Source organism: Mobula birostris, chromosome 27 (assembly GCF_030028105.1).
Source record: "Mobula birostris isolate sMobBir1 chromosome 27, sMobBir1.hap1, whole genome shotgun sequence".
In the NCBI taxonomy this organism is placed as follows: Eukaryota; Metazoa; Chordata; class Chondrichthyes; order Myliobatiformes; family Myliobatidae; genus Mobula; species Mobula birostris.
Genome location: NC_092396.1, coordinates 19,543,957 through 19,567,141, shown reverse-complemented (window position 1 = coordinate 19,567,141; position 23,185 = coordinate 19,543,957). Strand labels below are relative to the sequence as shown.

The 23,185-nt window shown below is 42.7% G+C and overlaps 1 protein-coding gene across 6 annotated transcripts in view; it reads left to right on the top strand.

The window, feature by feature from the left end:
- The window catches only part of LOC140188725 (segment polarity protein dishevelled homolog DVL-1-like), a 154,920-nt gene that overhangs the window by 44,330 nt on the left and 87,405 nt on the right, over window positions 1-23,185 (top strand). For 4 of the 6 annotated variants that reach the window (XM_072245301.1, XM_072245297.1, XM_072245296.1 and 1 more), the window contains exon 3: window positions 5,460-5,581. The exons of the other annotated variants lie outside the window; for them this stretch is intronic. In XM_072245301.1, the coding sequence (XP_072101402.1) occupies window positions 5,460-5,581 (122 nt within the window). The remainder of the gene's footprint in view (window positions 1-5,459; window positions 5,582-23,185) is intronic. 6 annotated transcript variants of the gene reach the window in all.

Below are 23,185 nucleotides of genomic sequence, written 5' to 3'. Positions count from 1 at the left end.
GTAGGTAGGTGGAGATGAGTCCATAGCCAGATTGGCCATGATTTTATTGAATGGCGGAGTAAGCAAGATGGGCCAGATGGCCGACTCCTGCCCGTATTTCTTACATATGAATGCTGGGTCCATTACATATTACAGTTTTAAAACAAAGCAGTAGTATAAAACAAAGTCAGTTTTCACCTCCAAAGTGTCAAATGCTCTACTAAAGTTAAGCTACACCAGGAGATAGTAGGACTGACAAAGCTTAGTAAATCAAACATGGTGAGAGAGAGGTAGACGGGAGACCGTTGCACAAATGTTCAAGTTTTTCTGTCTCAGTTGACCCAGGGAGGAAGATCCCAAAAGGGAGAGAGATATTTTGCTATATTTATCATTATTGTATAATATTACTAGGTTATTCGGATTACTCTAGAAAAGAACAGCATAGAAAAGTCAATAGGTTAAATTCTTTATGTAGTCAATAAAGTTTAATGATTTACCAAGTTAGTTATGGTATAATTAATTCTTTCAGTATGGGTGTGACCCTGGTCTGAATGCTTTTGCTTCCTGCCATGTGTTATTATAGCTTTCCAGGCTGAATGCATGTTGACTTTAATTTCATACAGCATGACTTTTGAAACAGCAGAGAGATGAAGGATCTTTTAGTGCAGTCATTGAGGGATAAACATTAACTGGGACACTAGACAACTTTCAAGCAACACACATCAAAGTTGCTGGTGAACGCAGCAGGCCAGGCAGCATCTCTAGGAAGAGGTGCAGTCGACGTTTCAGGCCGAGACCCTTCGTCAACTTTGCTGCTTTTCTTCAATGGGACTTTTGACATTAAAATGGAAGTGAAGATGGGAGCTCAAGCACAAGAAGGTCAGAAAGCAGGAGGGCAACAGCCAGGATGGAAATGAAGCCTGGAGAGCAATCTGAGTAAATTAGATTAGACTAGATTCAACTTTATTGTCATTGTGCCGAGTACAGATACAAAGCCAATGAAATGCAGTTAGCATCTAGCCAGAAATGCAAAGAAAAGTGTTATTTACAAAATAACTGTGAATAAAAAGTAAGTGCTGCAGCACACAAATATAAAAGTACTGAGACAGTACAATATGGGTGCAATACTGCTTAGCGCTGTGATGTGAGGTTCAGCAGTGTCACAGCCTCAGGGAAGAAGCTCTTCCTGTGCCTGCTGGTGCAGGAGCGGAGGCTCCTGCAGTGCCTACCGGATGGGAGGAAGTAAAAAGTCCATGGTTAGGGTGAGATGCATCCTTGATAATGCTTTTCGCCCTGCCTAGGCAGCATTTATGGTAGATGTTCTCAATGGTGGGCAATTGGGTGCTGATAATCTGCTGGGCAGTTTTCACCACACGCTGGAGTGCTTTGCGGTCCGATATGGGACAATCTCCATACCACACTGACATGCAGTTGGTGAGTATACTCTCAATGGTACAGCGGTAAAAGTCCCATCAGTATCCTGGGACAGAGTTGAGCTTTCTTGATGCTCCACAGGAAATAAAGGCACTGTTGTGCCTTTTTGATCAGGATGGAGGAGTTCAGGGACCAGGTGAGATCCTCAGAAATGTGGACACCAAGGAATTTGAAGCTTGATACACGCTCCACTACAGCACCGTTGATGTAGATGGGGATGTGAGTGTGGCTCCTAGTATACCTGAAGTCCACAATGATCTCTTTGGTCTTCTGGGTGTTCAGGGCCAAGTTGTTGTTGGTACACCACGCAACCAGGTGCTGGACCTGGTCCCTGTAGGCCATCTCGTTATCCCCTCTGATCAAGCCAACCACCGTGGTGTTGTCTGCGAACTTGATTATGGAGTTAAAACCATGTACAGGAACGCAGTCATAGGTGAAAAAGGAGTACAGAAGAGGGCTCAGCACACAGCCTTGAGGCACGCCGGTGTTCATGGTGAGAGTGAAGGAGGAGAGGTTGTCTAACTTAACTGATTGGGGTCTGTTAGTCAGAAAGTCCAAGGTCCAATTGCAGAGGGATGAGCTGATACCAAGCTGGCGAAGTTTGGCGATCAGCTTGGAGGGGATCACAGTATTGAATGCCGAACTAAAGTCAATGAACAGCATTCTGATGCAAGAGTTAGGGCTGTCCAGGTGGGTCAGGGCAGAGTGAAGTGCCGTGGAGATGGTGTCCTCTGTTGACCTGTTGATGCGATAGGCAAATTGATGGGGGTCCGGGGTAGTGGGCAGACAGGATTTCAGATGTGATAGAACCAGTCTCTCAAAGCACTTTGCAATGATGGGGGTGAGTGCAACTGGGCGGAAGTCATCCAGGCCCATGGCAGTGGAATGCTTCGGCACTGGCACGATGGTGGCGATCTTGAAGCTTGTGGGGACAACTGCCTGGGCCAGGGGCAGATTAAAAATGTCCATGAAGACCCCGGCCAACTGCCCTGCACAGACTGAGCACACGGCCAGGTATTCCATCCGGACCAGCTGCCTTCCATGCATTCACCCTGCTCAGGGTGGCGCAAACATCAGAGGTGGAAAGTGAGAGAGGCAGTTCATCAGGTGGGAGGTCCGCTTTGAGGGTGACCTCCTTGTTCTCTTGGTGAAAGCAAGCGTAGAAGTAATTGAGCTCATCAGGGAGGGAAGCAGAGCTGGAAGGGGGCACAGTACTAAGTGGTTTGAATCTAATCTAATCTAAAACAACATGGAAATAGGCCCTTTGGCCTGACTTGTCCATGCCAGCCATGGTGCCCACCAACCCATTTGCTCATATCCCGATAATCCCTTCTATCCATGTACTTATCCAAATGTCTTTTAAATTTTGTTTCTGTACCTGCCTCAATCATTTCATCTGGCAGATTATTTTATATACATATGCAGAACCCACTGCATGAAGAAGACACATATTTGCCCGCTGACTCCAAATTCAAGCTTCGTGGTATGGAAGAGCACCAGAAGGAGTGGAACCTAAGTTCAGTGGTTCTGGACTAGATCTGAGGCCTCAGTCTGAGAGTATGGTTTTGAGTTAACTTTGCTCATTGAGAATAATAGGGGTTGTATGTTTGGATAAATCAACCAGAATTCCCATTTCTGATCTCTGTTCACCGATTGGTGGACGGCTCAGGTGCTGTTCTTGTTCTTGATCTTGCACCTTCCTTCGAGGTCCAGTGGCGTGCGCGCTGTGGTGAGAATTGGAGTTTGGCTGGCATCAGTGCATAGTGATGTACAGAATGTACAGTACCTCCACCCCTCCTCACTGTGTCTCCTCCAAATGCCCCTTCACAGCGTTTCTCCTCTACCCCCATTGCCACGATATTGACTGCACATCGTGTCTCCACTGTGCTGTCCGAAGCAATAACATCTATCACCGTCTCTTGCCCTTTATTCACAACGTGTTTCATTCGCATCCACTCTCCCCAATGCCTCCCTCTGCCACATTGTGCCTTATTTGTGTAGTGGATTGAAAATTATTTGGTTTTGGTGCCAAAGAGAACTCCTCACTTATAAAGTTTGGTGTTGCTGTAACTGTTTTGAGGTTTTTTGAAGGTAACCACAAATATGAAATTCATTCCTGGGTTAAGGCTTAGTGTGCAGATCCTTCTGTTTGCAGTTTGTCTGAGAATCTGAGAACTAGAAGTGACATCACTAAGCATATTTTCCCTTGCCCCCCCCCCCCATCTCCACTCTCTCTGTGATTCCCTGGTCCACATGTTCCTCCCTACTTGTCTCTCTCCGAGCACTTATCCCTTCAAGAGGAACAAGTGCTACACCTGTCCTTCACCTTCTCCCTCACCACCATTAAACGCCCCCAACAGTCTATCCAACTGAGGTGATGCTTCATCTGTGAGTTGGCCAGAATCATCTACGGTATCTGATGACACCGGTGTGGCCTGCTCTACATGGATGGGACCCGATGTAGGCTGGGGGACTATTTCGTCAAGCAGTTTTGCTCTGTCCACCACAAAAAATAGGATTTTCTGGTGGCCACCCATTTGAATTCAACTTTCCATTTCCATTCCTAAATGTTAGTCCATGGCCACCTCCACTGTCATACTGCGGTCACACTCGGGGTGGAGGAGAAACACCTCATATTCCGTCTCGGTAACCTCAACAGGATGACAAGAACATCGATTTCTCTAACTTCTGGTAACTTCTCCCCTCTCCCTTCTCTCTTCCATGCACCATTCTGGCTCCCTTGTTACCCCTTCTTTTCTCCTCACCTGCCCATCACCTCCCTCTGTTGCCCCTCCTCTTTCTCCCACAGTCCTCTGTCCTCTCCTATCAGATTCCTCCTTCAGTCCTTTACCTCTTCCACCTATCACCTCCCAGTTTCTTACTTCATCCCTCCTCCCCCACCCACCCATCTTCCCCCTCACTTGGTTTCACCTATCACTTGCCAACTTGTACTCCTTGCCAGCCCCAAGGTATTCTGGCTACTTCCCCCTTCCTTTCCAGTCCTAATGAAGTGTTGTGGCTTGAAACAACAACTTGTTTATTTCTCTCTCCATAGATGCTGCCTAATATGAGTTCCTCCACCATTTTGTGTGTATTGATCAGGATTTCCAGGATCTGCAGAATCTCTTGTGTTGAAGTGTGTGATGCTGATTTGTTTAATCTTAACAGTAGGATGGAAAGTCTACCACCCAGCCTCTAAGGCAATGTCAGCATTGGTTGGGTGGTAATACTTCCAGGAGAGTCCCATTCAAAAGACTTGATTACAAAATTAATCTGGCATTTTAAGTGTTGGGCTGAAGGAAGGTGTAAGCTTTCAGATGAGACATTAAACCAAAGAAGTAAAAGATTCAATGAAATTCCTTAAAACATACAGAAATTCTTCCAGGATCTGAGCTGATACCAGAGTCATCATACTGTTTATGAAGCTTGTGGTGTTCAAATTGTGCTGCTTTTCCCTTATAACAACCATTGTGACTTAGCTGTATATTTTTCTCCTCTCAGTATCAGAATTAATTTCTTATCTGAATTATCTTGTCCCTTTAAATACTTCTAAAACTTATGCATATCTCATTATTTTAATGATCAGATAGTAATCATTCTGGGGAGAAGAGTTAGGCTATATTTGTAAAGTTTTCTCCTTCTCCCGATTCTTCTCTATCATTTGGTTGGATCTTTAAACACTCATGTTCCCCATAGACATCCAGTTTGGACATGCACCATACACAAACTCGGATTGTCAGGTCTGGTTGTCAAAGGGTTTAGTTAGTTCAGTCACAGTTTTACCCTTCACCATGTAATATGTGAAATTCATGTAGAATAAAATTTTGGTTGCTGCTATTTTCAAAGAGACAGAATTTAATGGAGTGCATGCTGCAGTTTCATTGAGCATTAATTGTTTCCTATTTCACTTTCAGTCTCCAAGAAAGTTGCCTCCCTTTATTCCCCACTCCATCTACTCTCCTTGCACCCAAGACCAGGTTTGCTGCGTTCTCATTGTTTCTTTAGTAGCCTCACCCTCCTCAGGCTGTCTTTGTCTCTCTCCACAGTTGGTGCTGGCTGAAGGTTCGGCTTCTGACGGAGGCTCACAGTGTGCAGAGAGTCAATCAGAGCTACCTCCCCCCATCGAGAGGACGGGAGGCATCGGCGACTCCAGGCCACCATCCTTTCAGTAAGAATTTCTTTGTTTGAGTCCCGACATAGAGCTCACTGAGTGGAGAAACATGCCAGCATTGCCTCTTCACAGTCTGATATATTTCCAACAAAGGGAACGATGACCATAGAGTTTGATGACCAAATCATCAGATACTGCAACTTAACTCCTTTCTCCACTACTTCTGATATATCTGATCCCATTCCAAGTTCTCTAATGATTAAATGGTTTGCAGTGCAGACTTATAAGCCCATTCTTATTCTGACGTGTCTGTTCATGGCTGCCTCTACTGCCATAATGAGGCCAAACTCAAGCTGGAAGATCAAAAGCTCATATTCTATCTGGGTAGCCTCCAACCTGATGGCATGAACATCAATTTTTATAACTCTCAATAATTTCTACACTCACCCTCTTTTTTTTCCTCTATTCCCCATTCTGGTTATGATCTCATGCTTCTCCTCACCTGCCCATTACCTCTCTCTGGTTCCCCTCCTCCTTCCCTTACTTCCATGGTCCATGTCCTCTCCTTTCAGATACCACCTTCCGCAACCCTTTATCTCTTTCACCTGTCCCCTTCCAGCTTCTTACTTTATTCCCACCCCCCTCACCTGGTCTCATCTATCACCTGCCATCTTTGTCTACCTTCCCCTCCAGCTTCTTCCTTATTCTGGGTTCTGTCCCCTTTCTATCCGGTTCTAATGAAAGGTCTTGACCCAAAATGCTGATTGTTTATTCCTCTCCATAGATGCTTCCTGACTTCCTGTGTTTCTCCAGCATTTTTGTGTGTATTAATCATCCTTTTAACCCTTTTTTTTTTTGAAGGGATTAATTCTTACAGGAATTGAAGTCTCTCTGATGATCTGAATGTTCTGGCCCTCAGTAGGATTTAGGTTATTTTTTCTCTTGTAGGTGCTGACTTTCTCTGGAATATAGTTCTCTCTTATTCTCATAATTTGTTGCATGGTTCTAATAATCCTATGTTTTAGTTTCCTCATTATTTTGTGTACAAATATTGTGTAGCTTGATTTAGACCTTTATAAAGGATGGGCTGAGAGCCTTGTGTCTTGTCATAGTCACTGTAAATGCTCTTCCTCATAGCATTGTGAGAATATCTTGTGCTTCGTGCTGTCTGTTGAGTGAAGAGAAAAGAAAAACAGACTTGTATGAGCAATGAACACTTCTCGAGCTTCCATTTGGATACAAGTATCAATTTTAACCGATGTTTCAATGACAAACTCTTCCATCTTCATCAGGGATGATGTCTGGGCATGTCAAGTCCAGTGGTATTTATACTCCCATCGTCTGTCCCTCCTGATTGGTGAGTCCTCACCCAATCAGTTTTCTGCTCTCCCACCTTGTTTATGATCAAATTCCAGTTCTTACTTAGAGTTAGACCTTCGTCTTTGTTAAAATTGTTTTCCCCTAGTTTTATTTCAATGGCTTCCTTCACCAGGCAGTTCCGAAAGCTGTTGGCGTGGCATAGCTGTGCCTTTTCTAGACTAGATCCCTTTTTTAGACTTGTATGACCATTCACAAGCTTAGAATGTTTTAAATTACTTGGCAGTAGCAACCTGAGAGCTGTTTCCCCTTGGAATAAGGATAGGATTTAATGTTCATACCATCTCCCTAAATTGCCCGAATACCTATTCTCGGGGTGTTGCTTGTTTAGTATTTGGACTCTATGGAGAGGGAGAGCACATACCTGACTATGGAGTGCAATGTTTGTACAGTTTGATAAAAGATTTTTAAAGGAAGTACAAAAGAGGGACCAGCTCCAAGGGAAATGGTTGAGGTATGAGTGGGTGAGGAAAGTTTAATACTTAAAATCAAAATGGGAAAAGATCCGCAAATTGCAGAGATACTATTGCTTTTTAAAGGAGGAGAGTTATGAATTAAGATGGAGCAGTAATTAAATGACACCAAGCTTTGGTTGGACAATGCCATTTTAATATGCTGAGGACCTCACAGCTTTGGAAGAATTAGAGTCAGAGATACTGATGGAAGAGATTTGAATACAAAGTACTCTTGCAGAATAATGTGAGGATAGGGGCTGTTGTTGGAGCCAGCTGTTTTTGTTCTTGTTCCTTCTCCCAGGCCAATACACTGGTGCACCCTGTGGAGGCACACATTAAAATTCTTGCAGATGTGAATTGATAAGTAGATTATGATGGGGTGGGATGGGGTGATTAAGTATGGTGATTATTTCTTTTCTCTCTTGAGCTCATTAGCTATCGTGGCATATAAGTACCTAAGATCACACTAAGGGTGTCTAATGCAAATAGAATCAAATTCCAAGTTCAGTCATTGACTTTGGCCCAATCAATAGGTTGTGTGTTCAGAGTGCAGGACTGCAGAGATGTGATGGCCATCTTTCTAAAACAATAAAGCAGACACAGAAGTTGGTGGGCAGCACAGAGGTACAGCAGCCTTCTAGTTTCAGTGATCTAGTTTTAATCCTCACTTCCAGTAGTATTTGTCTGGAGTTTGTATGTTCTACCTACATCTATGTGGGTTTCTACTGAGTGCTGTATCCCATACCTAAAGATGTATAGATTGGGATGTTAATTGGCCTCTGTAAATTGCTCCTAGTGTGTAGGTGAGCAGAAGAATCAGGGAAATAATGGGATTGGTGTAGGATTGGCATAAATGGGCATTTGATTGTTACAAGAACTCTGTGGGCTGAAGAACTTCTGCCTGTGCTGTATGACTCAAATCAATAACACATGCCACTTATTAAAAACAGATAATACAGGAGCTGTTGGTTAAAAGCTGGTGAAGTGGGAGGTTAGTTGTTCGTGGAGCTGTGATGTGCAGATGCATTTTTCTACCATAAGACAAAATTGCACTTCGGACTTTATTTATGTGACTTCGTACACTGTCTAAGAATAACTTATAACAGCTTAGTTATAAGCAAATGCAAGTTATTTCTATCAAAATGTAAACTTAGTTTTGTTAAATATTTGATAAGTTACTGTGCAGGAGAATTTTTTTTAAAAGGTTGTTTCAAAGCAATTGCTTAAATTTACATCTGCAGCTTGTCTCTTGGAGAGCAATGTGTCTATGAGACAGATGGGAGACTTTCTTGTACTGCTATAAACTGTGGGAATTAATTATCCATAGCTGAGTCATTAACTGAACACGTCCAATCAGTAGCTCCTCCCAGCTGAGAGCCTGCCCATGCTATTTTGGATACAGTACAGTGTACTGCTACTTTCAGCTACTGACCTGGATCTTCCTTACCATCGTAGTTCGGTAGAAAAATAGAGTCCAGGAGTCATTCAGCCCAGGTTCACCAGCTGGTCTTTATTCTTGAACAGTTCCACAAGCATAGACGCAGGTGGTTGCCCAGTTGGGGTGTGTACGCAGGCGCAAAACAAAAGCCCAAATTTGAAAAGAAAATGTAAGAGAAAATTGGTAGCTCAGGTTGGCTGCATGCTCCCTAATTAATGAATTGCACACTGAACCCTTGGCATTTAAGGAGTTACAGATATGTCTGCAGGAAGTACAGCCATTTGCGTGGTTAAAGGTGTGTTTATTTTGTTTGCTCTAGGCCATTGTTTCCCCCTGCTGTGTTTCTTAGGGTACTGCAGCCTATACATGTGGGATTTGAGTAGGATATATACTTGTTTTTGAATTTGCTTCTTGTGATGGAAGATGTAAAATAATCAGTTTTAGCAGTGTCACTAACTTGTTTACTCCGACCAAATACTGCTTTCCCATGACCCACCTGACAGACATTGTCTCTACAAAGTTCCTACCTGATTGCGTGGACTACTGAGAAGATCATCAGGGTTTCTCTTCCACGCATTAGAGATACTTATCAGGACCCTTAACTTTGTCAGTGATCCCTCCCATCCATCCAACAATCTCTTTGACTCCTTACCATCAGCCAGGAGATACCCTAGCTTTAAGGCAAGAACTGTTAGGATGGGAAACAGTTTTGTCTTGTAAGACTACTGAACTGCCTGCCACCACCCAGGTCTCATCATGCATGAGGCGTCAATAGTGCTATACAGTTAGCTTTTTACCTTGTGTCGTGAATGTATTCTATTTTGAATTATTTTTGCTAATATTACTGTATGTGTGTGAGTTATATGTGCTGTGTTGTGCACCTTGGTCCGGAGGAACGTTCTTTTGTTTGGCAGTATAAATATGTATGGTTGAATGACAACAAACTGAACTTGAGCTTGATATTGGTTCCTGGTCTGTCAATTCCTCGAACTTGCATTCATTAGTAAACTGGGACCTCACAATGTAACACTTTCCTACAATCTGCTGCTTCATTTCTGGGCCCCTTGAGTCAGTCCTCATTGGAGGATCAGAGGTGGAAAGGGTCAGCAACTTTAAATTCCTCAGTGTTATTATTTCAGAGGACCTTTTCTGGACCCAGCATGTAAGTGCAGTTATGAAGAAAGCACATCTGCCCCTGCTCTTCCTCCCTCACCACCATTCAGGCTCCTAAACAGTCCTTCAAGGTAAGGCAGTGCTTCACCTGCAAGTCTGTCAGGGTCAGTTATTACATCCAGTGCTTTGGGTGCAGCCTCCTCTATATTTGTGAGACCCAGCACAAATTGGGAGAACACTTCATTGAGCATCTTTGTTCTGTCTGCTGCAACAGCCAGAGAATTCCAGTGGCCACTCGTTTCTATTCCACTTCCCATTCTCATACTGGCATGTTTGTCCGTGACCTCCTCTACCGCCACGATTAACCCAGCCACAGGTTGGAGGAGCAATGCCACAAAGTCTGTCTTGGCAGTCTCCAATCTGACATTTCTGATAATAACTCCCCTCTGGTCCTCTATTTCGTTTTCACTCATTCTGATGAGCTTAGTACCCCTTTACTTCCCCTTCCCCCACCCTCAGACCTGCTCATTGCTGTTAAGTTTTGTAACTCCAAATCACAAAAACTAAACACGGGGAGTCCAGAATGCAAGTCTAACTTTGTTTATACCCTAAGTGAGGCATGCACATATGACATGACGTATAATAATTTGCTGAGTATGTCCACAAGAAAATGTATCTCAGTTGTATATGGTGCCATGTATGTACTTTGATAATAGAATCTATTTCAAATTTTGACGTATGCCATTTACATATTTTTCCATACCTTTATGTATAATCCACAATGCATTATGATCCACAATGCATTATGTAAGCAACAAAGAATACTTAAACAATATATTTACAATATTACTCAGCTATTACTGAAATATTAAATACACAACATTCCACCTTCTTTAGCTATAAACTCCAACTCAATATAGACATAATATGCTATAAAATACAACTTCTATATCCACAGCATAATAAATTTTAAATTGTTCCCATTCAGGCCTAAAGAGTTAACCGCTGTGGAGGCTTTCTTATTCTTGTCGCTTAATACCTTTCCTGATTGGGAGTTGGGGGGTGTGTTGTCACCCCTGCTTGGCAGGTGAGACTTGTGGCTGTAGCCATGGTGGTTTTAAGAATTGACCCTGGGACTGCCGGTCGTGGTTCTGACAGCTTTGTACACCTTTCTCCAAGATGCTCCACCTGCATTTCCTTGATCAGTTGTCCTCTTGAATTTGATTTTGTAATTGCATCCTCCGTGAAACAGAGCCCATCTCTGCATTCATGCTGCTGCTGTTAGTGGACCGCCCTTCTGTGGATTGAAAATGGACACCAGTGGTATCAGTAACGAGGGTAAACTCTCTCCCATACAAGTACTGGTTTAAAATGTTTGCACCTCAAACCAGACTCAAGACCTCTTTGTCAATCTGCGCGTAATATTTCTCTGCACCTGTAAGGGAACGTCATGCAAGGCCTATGGGGCATTCAATTCCATCACTCATAATGTGACATGACTGCACCTATACCATAAGGTGAGGCATCACAGACAAGCTTCACCGGACAATGTGGATTATAATGTGTGAGTACAGTGTTAGACATCACCATTTCCTTTACCTTTCTGAAAGCCATCTCACACTGTTTTGCCCAGTGCTATTTCTTCCCAATCTGTAGTAATGAGTTCAAGGGGTGGAGTACAGTAGCCAGGTTTGACAGGAACCTGTTATAGTAATTGACAAATCCTGAAAAGAACCCCAACTGTAAGACGTACTTTGGCCTTGGGACATCCACCGCTGCTTGAATTTTCTCAGCACCCTTGTGTACTTGTGTAATGCTTGAGGTGTGACCACAGCAAGTGATGCTGGGTTTAAAGAATTCACACTTTGCTTCACGCTCAGAGCCCATAATCTCCTAATCTTTTCAACTCTGTTTTGAGATTTTGGAGATGTTTCTTGTCATCCTTGCTGGTAATAATTATGTCATTGAGGTAACACTGAATGCCTGAGCAACCTTGTAACACCTGGTTCAAAGCTTTCTGCCAGAATGCAGATACAGATACTACTCCAAAGATAAGCCTATTGCAGCGTTTAAGCCCTTTGTGAGTGTTTATGGTGAGAAACATTTTTCAGGTGGGTCTCAGTTAAGTCCACTTAGTTGAACTGTGTTTTTTTCCTCCAGAAAGGTTTGGAAAAATATCCTGTATTCCTGGGCAGAGGATATAGGTTTACTTTCAGTATTGGGCTGATGGTGACCTTAAACTCACTGCAGATCCTGACAGAGCTATTCTTCTTGGCTGTTGGGACCACTGGCGATGCCCATGGGCTCTAATCAACCTTGGAAAGAATCCTTTCAGCCTCCATGCGATCTGGCTCACTGACTACATTATCACAGATGGTATAAGGGACTTGGATAGCCTTTGTAAAACCTGGGTGTGGCATTTTTATTTAACACTATTTTATCCTTTATGTTTAAATTTTCCAGTGCCATCCTTGAACACCTCTGTGGCGTCATACATTACCCTACTTAATTGCCTTTTGGTTGACTCTGTTGCAGTGGATGTGGCATGCAAATGGTGGAGGGATCTCCACTGAAGTTGTAGTTGGCTCAGCCAATCATGGTCCCACAATGCTGGCCCTCCTGTTTTCACCATATGCAAGCCCAATGTGGCCTGTTGGTTGTTATATTTCACACTTCAAATGTCATTCCCACAGGAGTTATCTTCTCTCCAGTATAAGTTCTTAGTTGGATATCTGCAGGTTTCAGTTCAGTGTCTTTGAACTGCCATTCAAACTCATTCTGTGGAATAAATGAAACACCCAAACCAGTATCCAATTCCATTTTAATTAATTTGCCAGTCTCTTATCATGTAAACTATATTGCTTGACTATTGTTAGTTTTCACATTGAAAATCTCAAGGCTACTGAGACCTGTGTTACTCATTACTATCAGATTTTTCAACAACGGCATGCAGATTAGTGCTCTTTTTGAAACTGCAACTTGACTTTTTCTCTTCTCTGAGCAGTCCTTTTATTTTTGTCTGCCTGCATGCTCTTTGTATGTGTCCTACTTTTTTGCAATTTCTGCAAGTTTTGCCTTTAAGCTTGCATTAGTCTGCTGTACTTGAGTCCCTAACTCAATGGTAACACAATTTGTTTGGCCAGGCCAGTTTCTGTTCAGATGTTGCAATTTTGCTCATGCTCACTTTCAATCCTGACTGCAACTCAACTGTGTCTCTGTCTGCTGTTTCCATTGTTACAGATAATAAGCTGCTCTTTTAAATATGAATTGTGCTTCGGTTAGATTCCACCTTTGAGTGCTTTCTTGTAAGATTGTACAAACTATATGATCTCTTAGTGCACCATTAAGCTCATCACTGAACTAACATTACGCAGACATCTTCAATTCAGCCAAGTATGCTGAAGTGGACTTCCTTTCCTTTAGATCTCACTTATAAAACCTAAAGTGTTCTGCAATCAACAGTGGTTTCGGTTCTAAATGTTCCTACATTACTTTTATGTTATCAGCAAAGCTCATTTCGCCTGGTTTGGTTGGAGCAGTCAAATTTCTAAACAAACTGTATGCCTTTGAACCCAGTGCACTCAGCAAAATTGGCACCCTCTTCTCATCTGCTATTCTGTTTGCTTTAAAACACTACTCCTTTTGCTGAGTGTACAATATCCAGTTTTCTGTTGTGTCATTAAACATGTCAATCTTTCCAATGTATCCAGCCATTTCTGATCTTTTTTGTATGATTATTACCACCAGTATTCACTGTTTATGAACCCATGAATTATTCTTTTTTCTGCCTCTTTTAACTTTATTGTCTTTTGCAAAGAAAATGTGCTGCTCTGAAGAAAAATAAAGTGCTGCCCTTTTTAAGCTCAAACTTCTCACTGCACTTTTTAAAAAAAACTCTTAACGTCCTGCTGGGCTTCAACAGGTAGGCAGTGGTCTTGAGTTCATTTTTTTAAATACCTCGTCACCACTGTTATATTTTATAACTCCAAAACATGAAAACTAATTGAAAAGAAACATGGAGAGTCCAGAATGCAAGTCCAACTTCAAGTTTACTTTAAGCAAGGTGCACATATATGATGTGGTGCATAATAGTGTTTGCCCTTTACTTACTTTTACATATAACCTGCAGTGCATTATGTAAGCAACAAAGAATGCTTAATCAAACAACATATTTACAATATTGCTCAAATATTACTGAAATATTAAATACACAACAATCACCTCCCTTCTTCAGCCCCTTACTTATTCCACCTATCATTTCCAAGCTCCTCTTATTCTCCTTCCCCACCTACCTACCTCCCCCTCACCTGGACTCTCCTATCACCCTCCCCCCTCCCCTCCACCCCCACCTTTTTTTTATTCTGGCTTTTGCCCACTTTCTTTCCAGTCCTGATGAAGGGTCACTGCCTGAAATGTTAAATGTTTATGTCCCTCCATAGATGCTGCCTCAGCTGCTGAGTTCCTCTAGCATTTGTGTATGTTGCTTAAGGTTTCGATAATCTGCAGAATATTTTCTATCTCTGCTTATCCAAATGCTACTACCTTCTGTATTCTACAGTTACCAGGTACAATCCACTTCCTTGCCTGTGGTCTTTTTTTGAGCCTGAACAGTGACTATTACCTTGTGATGCAGTTATATAAGTCATCAGATGTTTAACAGAGAAAAATAGGTACTCCATCCCCGGATTAAGGGAGAAAATTAGAACTGGTGATCAAAATTGGGCTTGTAGGGATTTAAAATGGGAATAAAGCCAACAAGGATTGATAAATGGCACAAAGGAGGATTTAGAAAGTGTTTCCAGTGAGACCAAAGGAACTGAAGATTTGGCCACCAATGAAAGAACTAGGGGCAAAAGTTTGGGAAGTTAAGGAGTGTGGTAATTGTAAGAATGGAAGGATGCTCAGACCCTGATGAAGACCATCTGACCTGGAATTCACAGTGAAGTGCTGAATGAAAGATAGAACACCTGTTTTTCTTGAATGTTTCTTCAATAGTGCATATCTGTGCTGTCACTAATAGATATTGCTTTGTCTCAGTCTTGTGTTTTTCTGTAAAGTTTCACTGCGAGATCTCAGCTTTCTTTTCTAGCAATGACAGCACGTCATTTTAGATTGAAGTTTTAAACATCGACAAATTATGCACAACACACTGATCCCTGGGTTTTCTGCTAATGGAAATCAGCTGCTTCAAATGCTGCTTTATAAATCCTCGGCTTTGCACTCTTGTTTTCTCCTTTCCTTTTTGTGGGTTGCTACAGCAACGACTTAGAGAATTGATATGTGTTTTGTGAGCCTGTCTCTGGAATTATTCAGAGATAAGACTAAATACAGGCTGCTTTACCCACTCAGCTGTGTCACATCCAATCAATGCATCTTTCTGCCGTGGTCAACAATTGGAAAGGTCAATACCTGGTTTTCAGTTTGGATCCCTCTGCTTATTTCTAAGATTTCTGTGTTCACCCACAGTAAGGTTTCCCATTAATTACCTTAGTAACCTTTCCAGATACTTAGTTATACAGAATATAAAAACACCTTCAATCCAGTCCCCAATGAATTTCCTGTACATGAAAAAAATCTGCTCTGTGAATGGAGCACTTACAGTGTATATTATATACTGAAAGTTAGCCTCCATCATATTTTTGTTATGTACAGTGTGAAAATCAAACCGTTAAGCGAACACCTGCCCTTCCTTCCTTGTGGAGGAGGAGAGAATCTATCATTCACTTAATAGCAGCAACCACATGATTGTACATAATTTGAGGCATAGTTTTCAAATACAGCTCCCCATGCCATCTTTGTTTGTGATAGGATCTCCAAACACTTATCTTCTGTATATCATCATGTAGCATTTTTACTACGCTTATTCAAATCTTCAGGATCCATGAATGATGACACTATCTTTCAGGTCATGGCCTCCTGGTATGCTGGTAATGTTAAAACAAAGGATGTGGCAGGCTATAACAGGTTTTTGTGAGTTGCATTAAGTTATTGCTGATGATCCATAAACATATGATGCCCCATTTCTGACCCAAGTTGAATCATTTTCTTGCTGTTATAATGCTATGTAAGATGATGGAGGGTGTGTTTAGTCAAAACTTGTCTTCACAAATTGTTAGTGTTGATTGCTCCATTGTGTCATGAAGGCAAGCACTTTGACTGGATGATTCTTGAATGCAAGGCAGAGGAAGTCTCATTTCTTTGTGTTGGTTCAGACAACTTAGTCCTTCAGAGCTCAGCCAGGTCAGCTGATGGACAGGGTAGTCTTCTCCCCAGTGTGTGCCCTGTGCTCCTGCATTACATAGCATTCCTTTGTAGTGTTATTCAATATCAAGAAGTGAAGCAATTGGAGGAAGATAAGTAATAGGCTGGTTTTCTGCGCATGTTTGACATAAGACTGCATGCACTCTGGGTTACTCCCTGCAACAGTGCCACTAACTCTAATCATTCTGTTCTGCTGGTAGGCCAGGTACATTCCAGGATGTTGCTTGAGAAGTCTTTGAGATCAGATGTTACTTGACTGCTCTGTAGAACTTCTTCCATCTGCAGCGTGTTCTCAGATATTGATCAGTAGGGTTGGGAGAGCCAACAGAACCAAATATACATTTGTTTGATCTGGTGTTGTCTGCATTCATTTTTAGTTTTCTTTCTGCTAATGCTTTTGTGTACTTGCCATTTTAGGAGTCAGACAGGAGGGTAGTAAATCTTCTGTCAGAGGGTAGTAAATCTTTGGAATTCTCTGTCCCCAGGGTCGTAGAGGTCAGAAATTAGATATTTAAGATGGAGATAGATAGATAAATATTAGAAAGATTAGGGAATTGAAGGTTTTGGGAGATAGGCATAGAAGGGGTAATGAGGGTAGTAGGAATTGGCCATGATTTATTAAACCACAGGACAAACTTTGGGGCTGGGATAGCTTTTATGTGTGTGTGAAACATATTGCTGGAGTCTGGAGTCGTATTTAGCCAGACTGAATAGGGCAAAAGACTTAATTTCCAGAAGACTATTAGTGAATCGTATTGTTGTTCATTGGCAGCATTTCTGATGCTATCTTTCTTATGTAAAGGCATTTCAGATTTATTTAATTAACTGAATTTAAATTCCACAACTGTTGTGGTGGGAATTGAACTCCCAACTCTGGATCAAGAGATCAGTCTAGTAGCAACCACTGGCACCATTCTTTACAATGGGATCACGTTGCCTGATTTCCAGCATCTCAGCAATGTCTACATTTTTAAAGGACTTCAGTGGCTACAAAGCATTTTGTGACACAAAAACACTTCAAGTGCACATCTTACTTTCTATTTTATTAGTAAAGGCTAGGAAATATTAAAATAATAATAGTGCCCATTAATGTAGTGTTACCAGTTTTGGCTTACTTACAGAAAGGCAAAAGTTGTTGCAAAAGTTAATACCAGATAAAGGCACAGAAATATAGAAATTAAGGGCAGACCTAGGCTATTCAGCTGATTGGGCCAGCTTCTGTTCAATATGATTCTGGTTGAGCATTTGAGTACCTGTACCTACCTTCTCCCTATATTCCTTGATCCATTTTGTATGAAGAAATACTGTATATATGCTTCCATGACTATATGAAATGCGTAAAATCTGAAAGGTGCAAAAATAAGTTATTGTAGTGAGTGACTTCAACTTCCCTAATATCAATTGGGACCTCAGTGCATGAGGTTTAGACAGAGCAGAATGTGTTAGATGCATCCAAGAGGGTTTCTTAAAACAATATCTACATGATCCAACAAGAGGAGGAGTCATATTAGATCTGATGTTGGGTAATGAGCCTGGCTGGATGACTGATCTTTCAGTAGAACTGATGGGGAACAGTGTTCCCATCTCCTTAAGTTTTAAGATAGCTTTGATAAGGGTAGGTATGGACCTTATGGGAGAGTATTAAACTGGAGCAGGACAAATTGCGAGACTGAGTCAGTAGCTAGGGACAAATCATTTAGAACAGCTGATTTTGAGCAACTCCACATCTGACATGTGGAGGGTACTTAAGGACCAATTGTACAGAGGTGTGTTCCAGTAAAAAGAAAGGACAAGAATGGCAAGATAAGTTGAGTTGACAGAGGTGGTGAATTTAGTCAAGAAGAAAGGGAAGCATATGAAAGGCTTCAGAAACTAAATCAAACATACAGTGGCATGCAAAAGTTTGGGCACCCCGGTCAAAATTTCTGTTACTGTGTATAGCTAAGCGAGTAAAAGATGAACTGATTTCCAAAAGGCATAAAGTTAAAGATGACACATTTCTTTAATATTCTAAGCAAGAAAACTTCTTTATTTCCATCTTTTACAGTTTCAAAATAACAAAAAAGGAAAGGGGCCCAAAGCAAAAGTTTGGGCACCCTGCATAGTGACACCCCCTTTGGCAAGTATCACAGCTTGAAAATGCTTTTTGTAGCCAGCTAAGAGTCTTTCAATTCTTGTTTGGGGGATTTTCGCCCATTCTTCCTTGCAAAAGGCTTCTAGTCCTGTGAGATTCTTGGGCCGTCTTGCATGCACTGCTCTTTTGAGGTCTATCCACAGATTCTCGATGACGTTTAAGTCAGGGGACTGTGAGGGCCATGGCAAAACCTTTAGCTTGTGCCTCTTGAAGTAGTCCATTGTGGATTTTGAGGTGTGTTTAGGAACATTATCCTGGCTACAAGAAGCATTTACAAGCTGTGATACTTGCCAAAGGGGGTGTTACTAGGTACTGCCATGCAGGGTGCCCAAACTTTTGCTTCGGGCCCTTTTCCTTTTTTGTTATTTTGAAACTGTAAAAGATGGAAATAAAAAAGTTTTCTTGCTTAAAATAGTAAAGAAATGTGTCATCTTTAACTTTATGCATTTTGGAAATCAGTTCATCTTTTACTCGCTTAGCTATTCACAGTAACAGAAATTTTGACCGGGGTGCCCAAACTTTTGCATGCCACTGTAACCTTTGAGAATTATAAAGAATCTAGAAAAGACCTCAAGCGTATTAGGAAAGCCAGCATGGGCCATGAAAAGTCATTGGCAAGTAGGATTAAAGAGAATCAAGTTTGATAAAGTCTTGCTTTTGGCGCATTGGCATGGAGAGCCAGCCAGTATCTTTTTCCCAGGGTTGAAATGTCAAATATCGGAGGACATGTATTTAAAGTGAGATGGGTAAGCTGAAAGAAAAAGTATTGGGCAAGATTTTAAGAACACTCTGGTGGGTGCCTGGATAATGCTGCCTAGAGTGGTGATGGAGGCAAACATGACAGAAGCGTGTTTACATCTAAAAGGTTCTAAGGTAGGCATGTGAATGTGTAAGAAATGGAAGCACATGGACATTGTGTAGGCAGAAGGGATTAGTCTGGTTGGGCAGTTGATTACTAATTTTATTAGTTGGCGCAACATTATGGGCCGAAGGGCCAGTTCCTGTGCAGTTTTGTTTTGTGTTCTGTATTTGGTCTCCACTGCCTTCTGTGGTAGAGAATTATATTGATTCACCACTCTTTAGTTAAGAAATTTCTCTTCATCCCAGATGTACTGTAAAGATTTCCATGAGATCCATTCTCAGTCCACTAAGCTTCAGGGAATAAATCCATTCTCTTCATATGATGGTCCTGCTGTCTTAGAATAGCAAGAATATCCTAGCTGAGGAGTGTCCTGACCAGTTTGTACTCCTTCCACCTTCCCAGAATTAGTCTGTGTCTGTCAAGTCGGACCACTTTTTGTGCTTTGAACATGTGCAGCTTCCCCATTTGAAAGGGATTGAATGCGTCTACCAGAAGGTTTTTTAGCTAGATTCTATTCAATGACCAAACAACTTGTCCTTTTTCCTCCTTGTATTTTTCGCAAGTGCGGCAGTTGATAGTTCCATCAACCATTAGCCATTAGCCACTAGTCATAAGTGATAAGCCAAAAGTCATTAGACACTAGACACTAGTCATTAGACATAAGTCATAAGACATTAGACAAGTCATAAGTTATTAGTCATTTAGACAAGTCATTAGGTGGAAAACTGGCTACCTCTCCGGACTTTGTAGACGGATTCCGACCTGCACTTCTCCGCTCCCTCATAGGACCGTTATATTTTCAAACTGAGCGACCCTTCCCGAAGGTTCCCGAGCTCTTCTTAAACCTCGTGCCATTTCTCAGAAGCGCCTGCGCGCGATGATCCCCGTGATGTGAAGCTTGTGCTGACCCCAAAACGTAGTGACAGCAGTGCTCTCTTCCATGAAACAGTCTGTAAAGTTATTTAATGTTCAGCATCTTACCGCGGATTTCAACACTGATCCCGGACTGCCGCTGTGATGCTGCCAGGTCCCCCCGATGTTCCAGGCAGAAGCAACGCTCAGGCAGCAGGTTCCATCCGGTCTATCAGTGCATTCTTGCTGTTACTTTTACATTTTATTTTCTTTTGCCTCTAGGTCTCAATACTTTCTAGAAACTCTAGTTTGACTTGACACCTCCCATTCGATCTTCCCATGGAAACACTGGGGAGATTGCCAGCTTCAAAGGCAAACTTGGTGGTCCCAGTTTGGTGTTCTTACGATATATTGTTGACTTGACTTTCCATCTGTTCCTCAGCAGGTAGTAAGACAACCAGCGGCTTGACATCCCTGTGAAGGATGGTGGCTTGGATCCTGTCTTTTTTCCCTTAAGAGATTGAATGCCTTGTTGTTACTTTCAGAGCTTTTGTCACAGGAACACTGTAACTTCGGAAGGTCCTGACGTTGACGTCCTTCACGATGCCTTTGCTATCTGGATTAGTATTGACGACTCTGCCAAGGTTGAAATGTCCTCTCAGTGCATTTTGGTCGCTTAACCAGACTGTCCCCAACAGTGACGTTTCTCTGTACAGTATGCCACTTGCTCCTGACAAACAAATTAGGACCAGCAAGTTGGCTCCAGCACCACCAGAACTTGGTCACCTCCGACTGCATTGCTCGGAGTCTTTTGTAGGGATAGCTGGAAAAGTCAAAGGTTCTGAAATCCCCGCTTTGAGACGCTCAACCAAGTAGAAGAGTGTTGTGTGTGACACACTGAATACAGTCTTCCTGGCGCTGTACCCTGGCGTCAATTGGGCGCTCATTGGCAAGGTTGGCTGCTATGTGAAGAGTTGTCTGAAACTCGCTGTAACTGAGCCCAGACTCCTCCTCAAGACTCTGGGGTGCTCTCTTTACAATGCGTACAGCGGCTTCTGCAGCACCATTCCTGTGTGGAGAATCAGGCGGATGGATTTTCCACATCTACTCCGTTCCATTTTTTGCCGCGGTCTCCTGCAGGGCTGCTTCTTTCAGGCCATCCAAGAATCTGTATAGCTCCTCCAAGATTGGTTTTACTCCAATGAAATTGGTGCCTGGATCTGACCAAATCTTTCTTGGATGTCCCCTGATTTCTGTGAATATTTGATAGGACATCAAGAATCCTTCGGTTGATAGGTGGTGTTTACCAACTCTGTGTGGATGGCTCTGCTGGCCATGCAGCAAAAGACCACTCCCCAGATTTTCAGTGTTACTCTTTTCTTAACGTCATCTTTAACTTGATAGGGTCCGAAGAGATCCACCATTGTGAACTGGAACGGTGCAGCAGGTTCAGTTCTTCATGGCGGTAAGTCACCCATTATTTGTTGACATTTCCTTGCTTTTGCCTTCCTGCAGAGCATGCAGCCATCGACAACTTTTTGGGCAATTTTCCTTCCCCTTATGACCCATGCCTTTCTTCTCATCTTAGCAAAGGTTCCGGCCACTCCGTCATGACTCTCATTGTGGGCCTCCCAAGTTAACGGTGTGGACACCCCGGCATCATAGGGCAAGATGGGGACACCAACTTGATCTTCTTTGAAGATTTGCATTCGGCCACCGCAAACCAACAGCCCAGAGTCTTGGTTTTTGAAGACTACCAGCCTGTCTGTAGTGGTGCTTGGAAAGGTTGCACCATCTTGTGCTGCTAGAAAAATGTCTCATAGAGCATTTTCTCGTTCCCTTACTGAGGTGACTCCTGTCAAAGAAACTACCTCCCACTTTGGACTGTCCACAGCTTGATTTTGTCCAATGAACTTGTTTGCTGCTCTCCAGATCCATGCAACTGTTTTGACTAGTCGAGTTAGAACACTGAACCGCTTGATGTCCACAAGGCTTTGGATGGCTGCTGCTGCAGGCGGTCTCCATTGTTTTGTTTTGACCTGGTACTGTTTTTGTGCTGGTTCCTGTTTCTTTGTCTTGGCCCTTGTCAAAGCAGCAACAAATGCCTTTTTTTGCAACTTGTTGATGCTTTCCCTGGCAGTGGCTGCTAGTTCTTTGGCTGATTTCATCGGCCACTCATTCACTGGCAAACTCAAAAACTTTGGCCCATTTTGCCACTCTGAGTCTTCATCCAGGTCTGAGGGCTGGCTGCTCTGGTGATTTCATCAGCAATATTTTGCAGACCAGGAATCCACCGCCAGTCCTGGATCCCTGTGCTGTTTTGAACCTCTCCGATCCTATTTGCAAAGAATGTTTGATAGCCATAGCTTTCTCGCTGTACTGCACCAAGGACTGTTTGGCTATCAACGAAATGGTGCCACCTCCCAACTTGGATTCAGCTATGCAGCTCAAAGTACTTTTGCAGGCGTGAGGCAATCACTGCTCCACACATCTCTGCTTTGACAGCATCACCTTTGTGATCCAAGGGAGTTAATTTGGCTTTAGATTCTACCAGCCTGACAATTGAGCCCTGGTCCGAGTTCCACCTTAGGTACATCACTGCCCCATAGACGTGCTCGCTTCCATCAGAGAACGTGATTGCCCAGGGTTCCTCAGTGAAGCATGGGGGAGTCAGTGCCCTGGTGAACTTTACCTTGCCAAGTTGAATGTACTCCTTGAGCTTAATTGCATCCTCCTTGAGGCCATCTGAGAGTGCCATGTCCCACGTGTCTTTGACTGGACACCTTTCGCCCTTTGCCTCTTGGACCACTTTTCATATCAGAATAGCTCCCTTTTGCTTAGCAGGAGTTACCAGGCCAGCTGGGTCATACAGCCCTGATACTTGGCCGAGCAATTCTCTTCATGTCAGGGGGTTTGGCGTCTGGTCTCTGATTTGCTCTTGTAGAAGGTCTTGGCCGAGTCTCATTTTTCCCTTTCTCTTCGAGAAATTGTTTGCAATCATGATATGGAGCTTGGCCTCTTCTGCTATGTAGCCCAGGCCAAGTGCCTTGTTGTCATCATTGCGCATTTGATTTGGCAAGACCATCGTTTCTGCCTTGGACTTCTCCAGCTTGTTATTGCACTCTTTCCTCCTACTTTGCCCAGAAAAGACCCAAGGCTTGAGATCGAA